General features: G+C 35.2%; 1 protein-coding gene across 1 annotated transcript; it reads left to right on the forward strand.

Moving 5' to 3' along the window:
- The first annotated feature begins 7,437 nt into the window (after window positions 1-7,437).
- On the forward strand, window positions 7,438-10,651 carry LOC131076158 (TPD1 protein homolog 1-like). Its single transcript, XM_058013220.1, has 3 exons — window positions 7,438-7,573; window positions 10,147-10,245; window positions 10,320-10,651. Exons 1-3 carry the CDS (start codon window positions 7,438-7,440, stop codon window positions 10,649-10,651), a joined length of 567 nt encoding a protein of 188 aa, XP_057869203.1.
- The last annotated feature ends 4,130 nt before the right edge of the window (window positions 10,652-14,781 follow it).

The raw sequence follows: 14,781 nt of genomic DNA on the forward strand, positions 1-14,781 counted from the left end.
ATAAAGGACTTGGTTGATATTATTCAAAACATAGAAAATTAAACATTGTCTATATTTTTAGACAAGTAAATAAAATAGCTACTTTTTTCAATTTTGGGGGTATAAAATCATGTAACAACCTACTAGGGACATAATATAATGTCCCGTAATTGGACCCTCTTATATTCTAACCTAGAATGGAAATTTTAGTCCATAGTGAATACAATAGAGGGACACTATTGTCAACTAAACCTTCGTCTGGAACCTAGACAAAAGGTTAGTCAATATTTCCATTATGCTATGATCGATCATATATTTAAAATTCTTTATATATTGCCCAGTTTATATGAAGGATTCAACAACCCTTTCTCTCACTACACCTATCCCCATTATGGAGCTCAAGGAGAATCACACAAGGCACCTTGAGTCTATCGCTCTCCAACAAGCCCAAGAGAACCAAGGAACTCATCAACTTGGCCTCTTGGACCACACTCAAGGTTGGCGTACTTGTTGGAGCCTAGTACTCTTCCTTCTTTGTATTCTCCCTCCATAATTGGATGGTGAGATTGAAAGGTATTACAGACTCCATCATATAATTTACTTAATTGTCATATGAACAGTTAGTGATATAAATACATTATTACACTGTCATAAATATTGCAGTCTATATTAATATTATTATCAAATTATGCATAAGAACATTATCAGGCATCATATAGTAAGCATACATATTAAGAACATCCCCATGCATACCACCAAGAAGAAGTATGTTACTGCATGTAACTTAATAAAAGTTTTGATATGATCTAATCGATGTGATTTAAATGGATGTTTTTATTCCTTTCCTTTATATCTCTCAATTTGAGGGAGATTTTACACCTCTTCATCATGCCTACCCTTTGGCAGAAGACACATCCTTGCACCATTAGCACCCTTTGAAAGAATGCAACTCTTTATTACTTTTGCCTTTTGAAAGGGACACAACCTTTCACAATCAGATATGCACTTCTTATTTAAATCAGATTTGTACTTCTCATTCTCAAATTACCCCCCTTCAAATGAGTTATCTTCTCCCTTTTATACCTCATATTTAAGAGAGTCACAACTTCACATTTCATGCCTTTTGACCATTCATTAACATTAATCAACTTTGATTATATTTTAATTTATTTTTTAATTCTCTTATATTTTAATTTTATTATTATTATTTATTATCAAATTGTATTTCAAAGCGGGGACATTACAGTTTGCCCCACCCAGGATTTTTTGACTTCAAGCAATGATCATGGAGTATTCACAATTTCTTCCAATATGAAATGGCTTTGAAAAGAAATAGAATAAACATGATGGAAACATATCGGGCACAAACCAAACACGAAGAATACACATGGACATATGCAAATATGGAGCATACACACAAATACATGTATTGTTGGATTCCTTCTTATTGAATAGAATGATTAATTTATTAATGTTTACCCTACAAGAAGGTAGGATCAAAGCTCTGATACCATTTGTAATGTGTCCTAATGGGACTCTCTTATATTCTGACCTAGAATCACAATTTTATTGCATAGTAAATATAATAGAGGGACACTATTTTCAACTAAACATTGGTCTAGAATATACACAATAGGTTAGTCAATATTTCTATTATGCTATGATAGATCATATATTCGGCATTCTTTATATATTTCCCAATTTATATGAAGGATTCAACTGTTAGAGTAAAGGTTTTAATTTAATCATGTTGATTAAATTACCTTTATTCCTCTCTTAAGATTTCACTTTAGTTTGCATTTGTGACATTTAATAATTATATTAATTATTAAATGTCTACCTATTAGGGTTTCTTTTAGGGTTGCACAATATCCTTTTATAAGGATTCATCATTGTAATTTATCTCTCTCTTGGATGAATACATTTTTCAGCTTTCAGAGCACCCTTGCTTGTTTGTCTCCATCTCTTCATTCTGTTGCAGGTTATTTGCATGCAGGTGATCTTCGGGGTCTGTGAAGTTGGCTTTCTCAACTTCTACATGGTATCAGAGCTCCAGACCTGCTGCTTCCTGTTCGTCTTCTGAAGAATTTGGAGCTACGAGGGTTAGATCTGATTTTCCGGTTTTGGTTGCATCAGATCTGTGTGTCTTCTGTTTTTTTATTTTGGAATAGGGGTATTTTTTTTTCGGTGCACTTTGAGCCCAAACGGACCTCACCGTTGAGCTCGTAGCGCCCAAAAACCCCTATTTCCATATAAAATTCGTCCGATTTGGACACAGTTACACCAGGAGGCAAATTTTTTTTTTGGCCCCAAGGCTGTACGACCCTAGGGCACGAAAACCGAGGCGGAAAAATTAAAAAAAAATACAAAAACCACGGTTTTTTCAAAAAAACCGGGCGCAGCCAGTGTAAACCGCCGCGCCGCCGGTAAGCAGCCCGGCGGCCACCCGGCGTCCACCGCCGCCGGCGGTATCTCGCCCACACGCCGCCTGCCGCCTGCGCGTAGCCAGCCGGCCCGCTCTCAGCCCGCGCCCAGCCAGCGCGCCGCCCGCCGCCAGCTGCGCCGCCCCAGCGCCGCCCCCGCGCCGCCACCTCCTGCGCCTGCCCCTGGTCACCCAGAGGACCAGGGGCTTATTTTTTTTTTAAGCCCTTGAGGGCTTAAAGGGCCTATTTGGGCTTTTTTGGAGCAGTTTTACTAAATCGGGTATAACTCGGGCATTTTAGCTCGGATTTTTGAATGAAAATAGGCGTTGGAAAGCTGGTTCCGAGCCCGATCTAAAAGATGAAGATCTTTTTTTCTGATTTTTCCGTTTTGTAGTGTTTTTTGCCAGTCGAAGTCAGAACAAGTTTTTTGCACTCCAGGAGCCATATCTTTTGCATACGGACTCCATTTTTCGAAAGCGAATAGGCGTCGGAAAGGTGGTTCTGTGCTCTTTCCAGATCTATCATGTATTTTTCCAGAATCTGCACCAGGTACATTTTATTCAGTACTTTGTGTTTTAACACATCTGTCACTTACTTGGACGTTTCAGACTTGGAAATAATTTGTTTGCATGGGATGGCTTCATTTGATCTGCTTTATCAGTATTAAAGTCATTTAGTCTCAGATTTGTTAATTTGAAGAGTTATCATGGGTTTTTCTACTCACCCTTCAGTTGTATTTCTAGAACGGGGTAATTATGAATCATGGGCAAAGGGCATACTTACACACTGTAGGTGGCTTAATATTTTGCCTTATTTGTATGATCTCATACCTGAACCAGCAACTTTAGAGGGAAAACTAGCTTGGGATATCATTAGAAATCACATAGTAGGAGTTATTTTGTCTAGTGTTGATTTTGACACTGTGTGGGCTATATCGGGCATTGATTGTCCTCACTCACTTTGGACACGTCTTTGGGAGATTTATGGAGACCCCAGTCTTTCTCCATTCCCAAAGGATCCTGCTTCAGATTGTCTTGTACCCATTGGTTGGAGAGATAACACACCTTTTGATCATGATACTTTAAAGGAACTTCACTATTTAGACACCCTTACATATTCCGATGAATCAGAGGATTGTCTCACAGTCCCTACTCTTCAGACTGAGATTGTACATGTATCAACATCATCTCCTTTTGTTCCTGATCAGTTTGATATTGCCTCTTCTTTGGCTCCTATTGATTCAGCTAAGCAGGACATCATACATCTTTCAGACATGGCTACTTGGGATTCTTATCTTGCAGGCATTTCGTCTTTGTTTGTAGAGTCCTATATTGCAGACTTGGAGGATTACTTTGAGGATTTTCAGCTCCTCTTTGTTGACAACCATATTCCAGCTGTTAGCCCACCATCATCTGTGCATTCAGAGGTTGCAGTTTTTGAGTCTTCAGTTCAGTTTGGATTTGACATCTTTTGTTTCAGTTCAGACAGAGGGATTCTTCAACATCCTATTATGGCACACATCTTGAGACAGATTGATTCTTCTCTTTTCACAGGGTTTCTTCATCTTCGTCCTTTGGATCCATTTCTTCCCAAGGGGAGGAATATTATATGTCGCTTCAGGATCTCTTTCTGGCTTCTACCTCAGGCATCCATATGTGCGATAGGAGTTTCTTCATTGTGGGGGGGGCTTCTAGCCTCTTTCTTTTTCTCCTATGGAGACCACTGTATATGTACTTATATGATAGGAGTTGTCTATGGGGGGTATCATGTTATCCACCTCCTATCTTTCTGTTATTAGTGCATTTATTTCTTTCATCTCTTTTTGGAGTAGAGTTTTTCCCATGAGGTTTTCTCTATTTCTCCACTTTACAGAGATTTGGTTGTAATTGGGTACCTGATTAGGCCTTGTTGCCGGGACCCAAGTTTACTTTCTTGCATTGTAGTTACCTTTGCTTTCTTGCACATGTTTGTAACTGCACTTTTGCTCATCTTAAGGGGGGGTGTTAGAGTAAAGGTTTTAATTTAATCATGTTGATTAAATTACCTTTATTCCTCTCTTAAGATTTCACTTTAGTTTGCATTTGTGACATTTAATAATTATATTAATTATTAAATGTCTACCTATTAGGGTTTCTTTTAGGGTTGCACAATATCCTTTTATAAGGATTCATCATTGTAATTTATCTCTCTCTTGGATGAATACATTTTTCAGCTTTCAGAGCACCCTTGCTTGTTTGTCTCCATCTCTTCATTCTGTTGCAGGTTATTTGCATGCAGGTGATCTTCGGGGTCTGTGAAGTTGGCTTTCTCAACTTCTACATCAACAACCCTTTCTCTCCCTACACCTAGCCCCATTATGGTGCTCTAGGAGAATTGCATAAGGTGCCTTGAGTCTATCCCTCTCCAACAAGCCGAAGAGTACCAAGGACCTTGCTTGGCCTCTTGTCCCACACTCAAAGTTGGCATACCTATTGGAGCCTAGTGCTCTTGCTTCCTTGTATTCTTCATCCATAATTGGATGGTGAGATTGAAAGGTATTATAGACTCCATCATATAATTTACTTAATCTCATATGAACAATTAGTGAAAGAAAGACATTATTACACTGTCATACATATTGCAGTCTATATTAATATTATTATTAAATTCTGCATACAAACATTATCATGCATCATATAGTAAGAATGCTTATTAAGCACATCCCCATGCATACCACCAAGATTAGTGCATTAAATAAACTGATGTTAGAAGTTAATTCACAAGTTTAAATTATTAGCCAACATTCCCCATTTGCTAAAATTTTGGCTCAGGATGAACCAACTCCAATCTTTTGTGACAACAAATCAGGAATAGCACTATCATAAAATCATGTTTTTCACAAAAGAAGCAAGCACAATGATTCCACGTCATTGGAGAATTAGTTAGTAATGGAGATATTTATCTTGAATTTTGCAAATCTAAAAATCGGTTAGTAGATATTGTCACTAAGGCTTTGCCTAAAGAGAACTTTGAATATTTACTAGCAAATCTAAATATAATTAAACACCTTATTATTATTTTTATTAACAGAAATACAATTCTATTATGAATTATTCTAACATAGAGATCCACATCACCTATGGATGGTTTAGCTCTACACGAATGATAAATCCCAAATTACTCAAGCTTTTGATCTACAATGACAAACTTGTCAATGATGGGAAGCCATTAAAATCTAATGTCTCCATATACTTTCAATATGCTAACAGCCTCAAATATCCCATGGCTTTCTGTTCTAATAAATTTACCCCATGACTAGCAACAAATTTCAGCCTTTATCTAGAATACCGCATCTGGAAACTAAACAAAAGAAGAAATTATAGGATTCTAGTGTGCAAGGTATGGGTTCTCAAACTATGACTGGCCCATATACTAGAACCAGAAGTAGGAATCAAGAGTAGGGTACCTCCAGGTTCATTATGGAAGAGATTGAAGACATAAATCGAGAGATGATCCAGAAGATCTCAGAATTGGTGCACTCTTTCCAGTAGGGTGCTAGTGGTTTGTTTTGTGCTTAGCTTGTTTTTTTGTAGTTTTTTGACTTTGTGGGCTCGGCCCCTATTTCGTCTGCTAGTTAGCTATTGGTTTTGGTCTATTTTGTGACTGATCTTTTGGTTGTAAAACTTTGGGTTTCAGGTCCCTATAAAACCCGTTTACCTTAATAAAAAACAAAATAGTTTGATATAAAATTATAGTGAAGAGATTTGTTTCATCTTTCCACAATGTAGATTAATAATTATTAATTTCTCAAAGAGTGTTGTTCTATCTTCTTTTATCATAAAATTATTCTTTGTCGAACTTTTTTTAATGTCATATGTCCCAAAAGAATATTGAGTGTCTTAAAAATTTCAGTCACATCTTAATAATTTTGGTAAACATACTGAGTTTAATAATTATTCTCTTTTTTGCTTGTTCAAGGGCCTTCTCGAGTTAATCCTGAGCAACTAGACTTAAAGAGATTTGGGAATGTCCTAAACTGGGGTGGAAGAAATTGAATTTTGATAATGCATCCAAAGGAAATCCTAGGCCGTTGCGTCTAGGGTTTGTGGTGCGAGACTCTCATGGGAACCTCATCGCTATTAGTGCAAAACAACTTGCTGATGGGACCAACAACGAGGTAAAAGTATAGGCTGCTTGGGATGCTATTCAGATGGCAAAAGAATTGATGGTCAGCCGTATACATTTGGAGGGGGATTCGGTATAGGTGATAAATGCTAATGCAAAAAGGGAGACTAATGCTTGGATCCTGAATAAACACATTAAAATAATTATTTCTTCTCTCTCCTTATTTGAGGACTTCAAAATTACACATGTGAAAAGAAGTGGAAACCAAGTGGTGGACACACTATCAAATATTGCAGTGTCATCATTGAAATTCAATGGACCAAATTTATTTGGAGATTTCCAAGAGATTTTCATTCAAGACTTGGAAAGCTTGGTGATGGTAGATTGTGCCATCATTTAACGGAATGGACAGTGAAGGTGATAGCTCCGTAAAATCCCATCGAATATGTGTCATTTTCACTGTCCAAGATTGATACCTTGAAGAGTGGACGGATGACAGGTACCATGGAGGCGAATTTCACATTAGCAACTGTAAGGCAACATCAGTGTTTCCATGGCGGGATTACAGAGAAGAGAAGAGATTGTGTAGTGTGTTCAAGATTGACGACCCTGTTTTTTGGCAGATTATTGAATGGATTTTGGGTGATGAGTTTCTAAAGTTAGAGAATCAGTATTGCTCCAACATTGATATAATCTCGACCTTCATGGCCCGGGGATTGGAATTGGAGTCCAAGGAGGAAGATGAAAGAGTGTTTGAAGCCAGAGTGGTGCGGTGGCATGACACAATTATTCTGGCAATGGCAGAGCCTGGAGTGGGTTTGTGGGTGCATCATGGAAATTGGTGCCAATTTGGTTATGTGAAGACTTCGGTGCCGCCTTTCCTAGTGTGGAGTGTGTTTAAAATAGAGAAGAGCATAGGGTAGAAGCCCAAATGGGCTACGTGTTGTTGAGGGAGTACCTGAACGCGCGGGAGCTAGAGCAAAAAACTCAGCTTGTGGAACGAGACCAAGTGTGTGGCCGAAGGAATAGACATGAGTCGGTAACCCAGGAGCCCTGTGGCTCGAAGGGTAAGCAGCAGAAAGTCTAAACCGGGGTGGCTTTTGGAAGTTGCAGTTTTTATGTGCAAATTTCATAGTGTAGGGTTTGTTGAGGAACCCTTTGAATGCTAAACTTTGATTATAGTATAATTGAGTTTGTTTTAAGAGGAGGGGGTTTAGGATTACGCGTAATATGGAACATGTCTCCAATGTTGGTTTTGAGCAATCTCTGACTTGACAATGGCAACTGAATTTTGTGAGGGTGGTGAAGAAATTTTTTGATGATATTAGACTATGAATCTATATTTTTACAAACAAATTAATATAAATTATCTATTATTGATCATAAAAAAAAATCTTTGTCTTAACATAATTCTCTTTTAAAAGAGAGATGACTTGCTTGCTCTTTGCTTTTTTCACAAAGCTTCTTCTACTTAACATAATTCTCTTTTAAAAGAGAGATGACTTGCTTGCTCTTTGCTTTTTTCACAAAGCTTCTTGTACTTTATCTCTATTCCTTATATCATCAAGTTCATTAAGTTCTTGTAATTTAAGATTTACTCATTAGTGATTATGACTACATGATGGTTGAGATGGTTGAGATAAATCTTCTTTATAACACTTTTAAATTGAACAATTTTAACAACAAATTCATTTTGAGAGCTTTGAATAAGTGTAGGTTTTCTTTTCCCTTTCCTAGCAATCTTTTAATTTAGTATATTTCAAGATCAGCCCGGACAGGTAGGAGAGTGGGCTTGGACTGTGGGTTTGCTCCCCATTGGTCTCTGGTTCGACTATGAGGCTTGGATTCATCTCCAAGGACTAGTTTCGCCTCAACTCGATACCCTGGGTGACTAAAAGAAAATTTAGTATATTTCAAGATAACCTTCAAACCTATCGAAGCCATGAGCCATTGTTTCTACACTTGGGTGTTTGTGCCACATTGGGATAGTGTGTGTAGGAGAATTTTCACATTTTGTGGACTTATCTTGTTGTTACATTCCACATTACCCTTGTTTCTTATTGAGCCACATGTCATGTTTGTGTGCTCACATATCCATATAGCCTTTCCTATATAAGCAGGCTCATATTCATTGGGTGACTAAAAGAAAATTTAGTATATTTCAAGATAACCTTCAAACCTATCGAAGCCATGAGCCATTGTTTCTACACTTGGGTGTTTGTGCCACATTGAGATAGTGTGTGTAGCAGAATTTTCACATTTTGTGGACTTATCTTGTTGTTACATTCCACATTACCCTTGTTTCTTATTGAGCCATATGTCATGTTTGTGTGCTCACATATCCATATAGCCTTTCCTATATAAGCAGGCTCATATTCATTGTATGTAACGATTGATGATCCAGTTGATTAGTATTTTTATCTTGATCTTGGCAAAATCTCACACTAACAACGAATATAACTTATTTGAAAGGAAACATTTAGATGTAATTTATGTTAATAATTATCAAATGAAATTTAACATAGGTAGAAGATGGTGTAGCAATCATGATTGGCAACATTTTCTTACCAATTTAGGAAGCACACTTACTAATATTTTTTTATCCTATTTTAATATTTTGTGTTTCACATCATCATTTCTTTCACTTATTTATTTCCTTTTCTGTGTCTTCTACCTTTAAATTCAAGCTATTTAATTATGTTTTCATGTATAAATTAAAAATGAATAATCTTTAATTAATTCTTCTAAACTTAATTTTACTAAATTACTTCATTGGGAGGTCTATTTTGAAATATTATCTATTTTCATAGGGAGTATTCAACGTATTATTTAATAAAATTTGTCTCTTCTTTCTTAGAATGTCTAAGAATTGACACTTTAGTTTTTATGTGAGTTAATTACTTGCATCTACTTAGTTTTGCTAGAGGGACACATGTTATGAGCTGTTGAGTTGTCAAAGCCTATCGTAAATAATGATGGGTACCGATGTTACCTAGGAGAGGATTATGTAGTCCTGAAAACCAAGAGCATGGTGTCTGTTATTCATTGGAAATAACATCAAATTGGTTTTCACCACATGTGAAATTAATTATGGTAAGTGCAATGATTTACTAATTATTTGCATCTATATATTCAAATTATGGAAGAGGAGCTGGTTTTATGAGCTGTTGAATTGGCAAAGCTATTGTAAATGATAATAAAAAATTATCATTCTTCAAAACTAAAATATTGGATCTCCCCCTAATATTATTTATTGGATCTCCCCCTAATATTATTTATTGGAAATAGCACCGCCTTTTACAAATTCTAGATCAACAAATGCAAAATTAAGGTGCCACGTGGCTTGTAGCACATTACTTGATTATTACATATAGCAGTACAGGGCAAGGTTAAGGTTTCATGTACTTGCAAAGCGTTTGTTGCAACAATGAGGATGTATTACTTGATTAGTGCCTCCGCCCTCCTTTGCCTCTTCATATTCTTCAGCGCTGTCTCAGGTCCGTCCATTTGTAGTTTAAAGTTAGCTTGAAAAGCATTATATAATAGGAAGAATATATTATACTTTGTAAGATAATGAGAAAGCGGTTGTAAAAATGGAATTGGGTTGCCTGACCACATAACGCATTTGAAATATATGCAGGTTTGTCAACAATGGGAGATTCGCACTCCGTTGGAGCGTTCAATCTGACGAATGACAGTGTGAATTCGAGATATAAAAACCCTCGGCTGCTGGTTGTGGGTAAGTTGTATCCTTGGAAAACCTTAATAAGAATTCCATGGTTAGGAATTTGATGGTTATGATTAAATTTGCAGGTTTCCCGGACAGAATAGGGCTAGATTGCGCAAAAGAAGACATAGTAGTGAATCAGGCCGCCACCTCCCCCTTGCCAAATGGAATTCCCACATACACTGTTTATATTGTGAATGTGTGCAGGACAGGCTGCTCCATAGCAGAGATCCACCTCACCTGCGGATGGTTCAGCTCTGCGCGAATGATAAATCCCAAATTATTCAAGCGTTTGAATTACAATGACTGCCTTGTCAACGATGGGAAGCCATTAAAGCCCGGCGGCTCCATATCCATTCAGTATGCTAACACTTTTAAATATCCCATGGAAGTCTCTTATGTTAAATGTCTCCCATGATTAGCAAGCACTTGTTTTCATATTCTATGGCAGAGGCCCTGACTGATTATTTACGGCCTGGATAATATCGAATAAAATAATGGCGAACAGATTTATTTCGTGTTTCCGCAATGTAGATTGATATTTCTGGATTTCTGAAATAGTTTGTTCTATCTTTTATCAGAAATTTTTTCTCTGTTTGCATTTATTAATTTATGTAGGACTAAACAAAGTTGAGTTTTGCATTTTAAGTACCTATAAAGTTGATTATACGATGGAAATATCCTTTATAAAAACTATGAGTCCAGTCCTGAATATTGATTTAATTAGATCTTTGGATTAGGAAGAGATGGAAAACTAAAGGTCGGCTAGACATTGTACCAATGGATGCATTGTTTTTTGAAATATTTTAATTAGGTAAGCAGATGTTTTGGGAGTTATATTATTCAAACAATGGTATTTTAGGTTTATCCATCATCAAGACACTTGATGTTCGAGTAAAATTTTTGGTAGCCTAAATTCTTTAAAACTTTTAAAGAGATTGCAAGTTTGTTAGTTATTGGTATAGAACTAATGAAAAATCTATAAGTCTATTCAAAGACATATTTAGTTAGAGAGGTGATATATAAAAAATATATTTATTAAAATTCAATAATAATTTTTTATTAATTAAATAATAAATTATTACTTAACTAATCAATTAATTATGGATAATGAAAATTGGTATAAATGATCATTGATGATAATTGATGTGATCAATATTTTTTGAAGGAGAATAGATGGTAATAAATGGTAATAAATGATAATTGATAAATGGTAAATGTGATGATATGATAAATAGTAATCTGACAAGAATATTTTAGTGTTATTTTTCTGCTAATTGATACAATATTTCAAGTGACATTGTTTGAAAGAAAAAAAATTAGGTTGGAAAAATATAAAAAAAGAGTTAAATGATGATATTATCTAGTTCAGTAGGAAATGTAAATTTAGAAAGGCGGAATGATGGTCCTTAGAGAGGTAGTATGCCCCAAAACTACATGGGTGAGCTCCCAATGGAGAATTGAAGAAAAAATAGATTAAAGATGAAAAATGATGGAAGAAGAAGATGCAATAAATATATTTATAGATTAATGATTATGATGGATGTATTATGATGATGCATCATTCTAATTTTATGTTTTCAACATCTATTTGATATAGAAATTGATATTATGGTATAAGGTATATATAATCAAGTTGATGCTATATGAAATGTATGGACTAACTTGAATGTAAACAAAAATGAAAGGAGTTGCTAGTGCTCACAAATCATTTAGCACTAGTGCTAGATCTATTATGACATAAGAAATATAAACAAGGAGTTTCATACATATCAGAGAGTAATTGACCTTGGTAGATCTATTGAGTGAATAACAATGAAACATGACACACATAAACAATAGACCCTACCCCAATGTATATCATTGAAATCATTGCACGATATAAAATGATTGTAGTAATCCAACATAAGTATAGTGTGATTCAAAAGGTAAGTCATATGGAAAAGAAAAAGATAAAAATATATATATAAAAAATAGACAAGCAATTATTTATTTACAAACAACAATGTTACCTCTTGCTAACGTATGGAAAATATTTTAAAATGCATGTTTTAGGTGTGATTTTTGAGGGTCTGAAAGAAAACTTTGATGTTCAAAGTTTATGCTACTATTAATCAATGGCGTTATAGGAAATGTATGAAACTTGTTTAGTATGGAAGGTATCATATTGAGTAAGTAAGATGAAATCCATAAACCAAGATTGATTTCAATGCAATATGTAGTGGCCTATCTACAGTGTATAACAAGAAAGAAAACAAAATTTACAACAGTTTGAGAAATGTCTAAAAGTTAGTGTAGTTTATTTTATTACACGTTGTGAGTGAGTGAGTTTTCACCTTGGTACTTATTAAAGTAACCATCAAAGATTGTTTTTACTAGAAGATAATTTTTATCTTAATTATTTTAAAAAATAAAGTGTTTAGAAAAAATCATTTTTTCAAATGTTAAATATGATGCTTACTTTTTTATTTTCATCAGGGTGACTACTCTAATTCACTAGAATACTATTTTTTCACTAGAGAGACATTTAGATATCTATATATTTAGATGTTCTTAGTCAAAGTATTCTTTTAATTAGCTATAAAAGATATGAGGTACATAATCTTGATTATTCTCTCAAGATCATACCATAAGGGTGAGAAGCTAATATACACTTAAATGTGTAATGCCATAAATTGTTGACCTTAACAAGGTTTGGGCCCATTTTGGATGATGAGGCTAATTTTTGTGTGATTTTTCCTTGTTTCAAGACTACTTCTATAAAATTAGTTGATTCCCTCTTGATATTTTTTGTTGTTCATTTCTCCATGACTACAGTTCTTAATGCCCGTATCTAAGAAAAAGATCTCAACTTTTGAAGAATTAAAAATTTTCATTGCAAATAGTGAGAATTGACCTAGCTTTGTTTGTCTTTCTCAAAAGTTAATGTTTAAAAGGTGTATCTTACATACAAATGCAACTTCCCTTTTTATTTGATAGGTATACATCATGTAGCAAGTTGAAATAAAATCCCATCCTCCTAGCAATCAAATCAACCATAGATCTACATGTTCAAGGAGAAAAGTGCTCAAGCACACAAGTTTTCTATCAAAATCATTATCAATTATATTGTGTTTCTTTATTTTCAAAGCATACACTAAGATGTTATAGAACTTCATTCTATAAATCCTTATCTAAGATTATATAAAAGGGTTTCATACTTGGAGTAATATTTTGTCAATTTAACATTTTGTTACTTATTTGAGCCCTATCCTTATGAGGGAAGGAACTCAAATATCATCATGAGATTTTGTGAAAGTGGAAGCACTAACATGGGGTTTCAATTAGAGAATTCCCTACACAAAACAACACTTTTCTTCATTTTTTATGTGTAGAGTTACAAACCTATTGACAAGAAAGTTAGAGGAGTGTAGAGCATACAATGACAAATACAGATAGAATAGAAAAAAACACTCAAACCACTTATCCCACACCCTTATATTTTTGAGCTATATTTATGGGAGAAAATAGTATAGAGCCTCTTCAATGCATTTTTTAACATCTCCCAATTTTTTGACACCTTTGTTTAAAGATGCTCATGAGTATGTATGAAAGTGCAAGAAATGTTCAATGTTTGTAGGTAAACAAAGATTGGCAGCCCTACTATAGTAGCCAATAAAGGTGGAGCAACCTTTTATGAAATGGGGTCTTGACTTGAGAGGCTCCATTAACCCACCTTCAAGTGATGGTCATAGATGGATCCTAATAGCAACTGACTATTTCATGAAGTGGACAAAGGGTGCAACATTGAGAGAAGCAAATGAGATAGTTGTCCTAAGTTTCTACCAAGCTTTGGTTGCAAGGTTTGGTGTTCCAGAATCAATTATTTCTGATAATGCATTAGCTTTTATTGGTCTAGAAGTAACTAACTAGGCTCTTGAGAATGGAATCTATTTGAATACATCTTCTAATTATTACCCACAGGGTAATAGACAAGCTGAGTCCACCAATAAGAATTTGATCAGGATTATAATAAGGACCATAGAAGACAATCAGAGGAGCTGGCACAACAAGTTGAAATCAACCTTATGGATTGATAGGATCACTCTCAAGAGGTCAATTGGTATTTCACCATATGTTTTGGTGTATGGGAAGGAAGAAAGGCATCCAATTTCAGTGGAGTTCCTATCTTTGAGCCTAATTCAAGAGCTAGAAATGATGGAGGAGGAACCAATGCAAATCAGATATGTTGAGCTTTTGGAGTTGGAAGAGAAAAGAAGAAGAGCTCTCATAAATCTTAAGAATCACCATGCAAAAATGAAAAGAACTTTTGATAAGAAGGTTGTCCCAAGGGTCATTAGAGAAGGTGACTTGGTTTTCAAGTGGAATGAATTGAAGAGAAAACCAAGACAACATACTAAATTTGATGCAATGTGGGATGGTCCTTACATCATCAAAAGTTGCAAGATGCATAATGCTTATCAACTATCTAAGATGGATGGGAGGAGTTACCTATCCTAGTCAATGGGATACACCTCAAGCTTTGCTATTGAGGAGATTTTTTTCATT

Source organism: Cryptomeria japonica, chromosome 10, assembly GCF_030272615.1.
Source record: "Cryptomeria japonica chromosome 10, Sugi_1.0, whole genome shotgun sequence".
Lineage (NCBI taxonomy): Eukaryota > Viridiplantae > Streptophyta > Pinopsida > Cupressales > Cupressaceae > Cryptomeria > Cryptomeria japonica.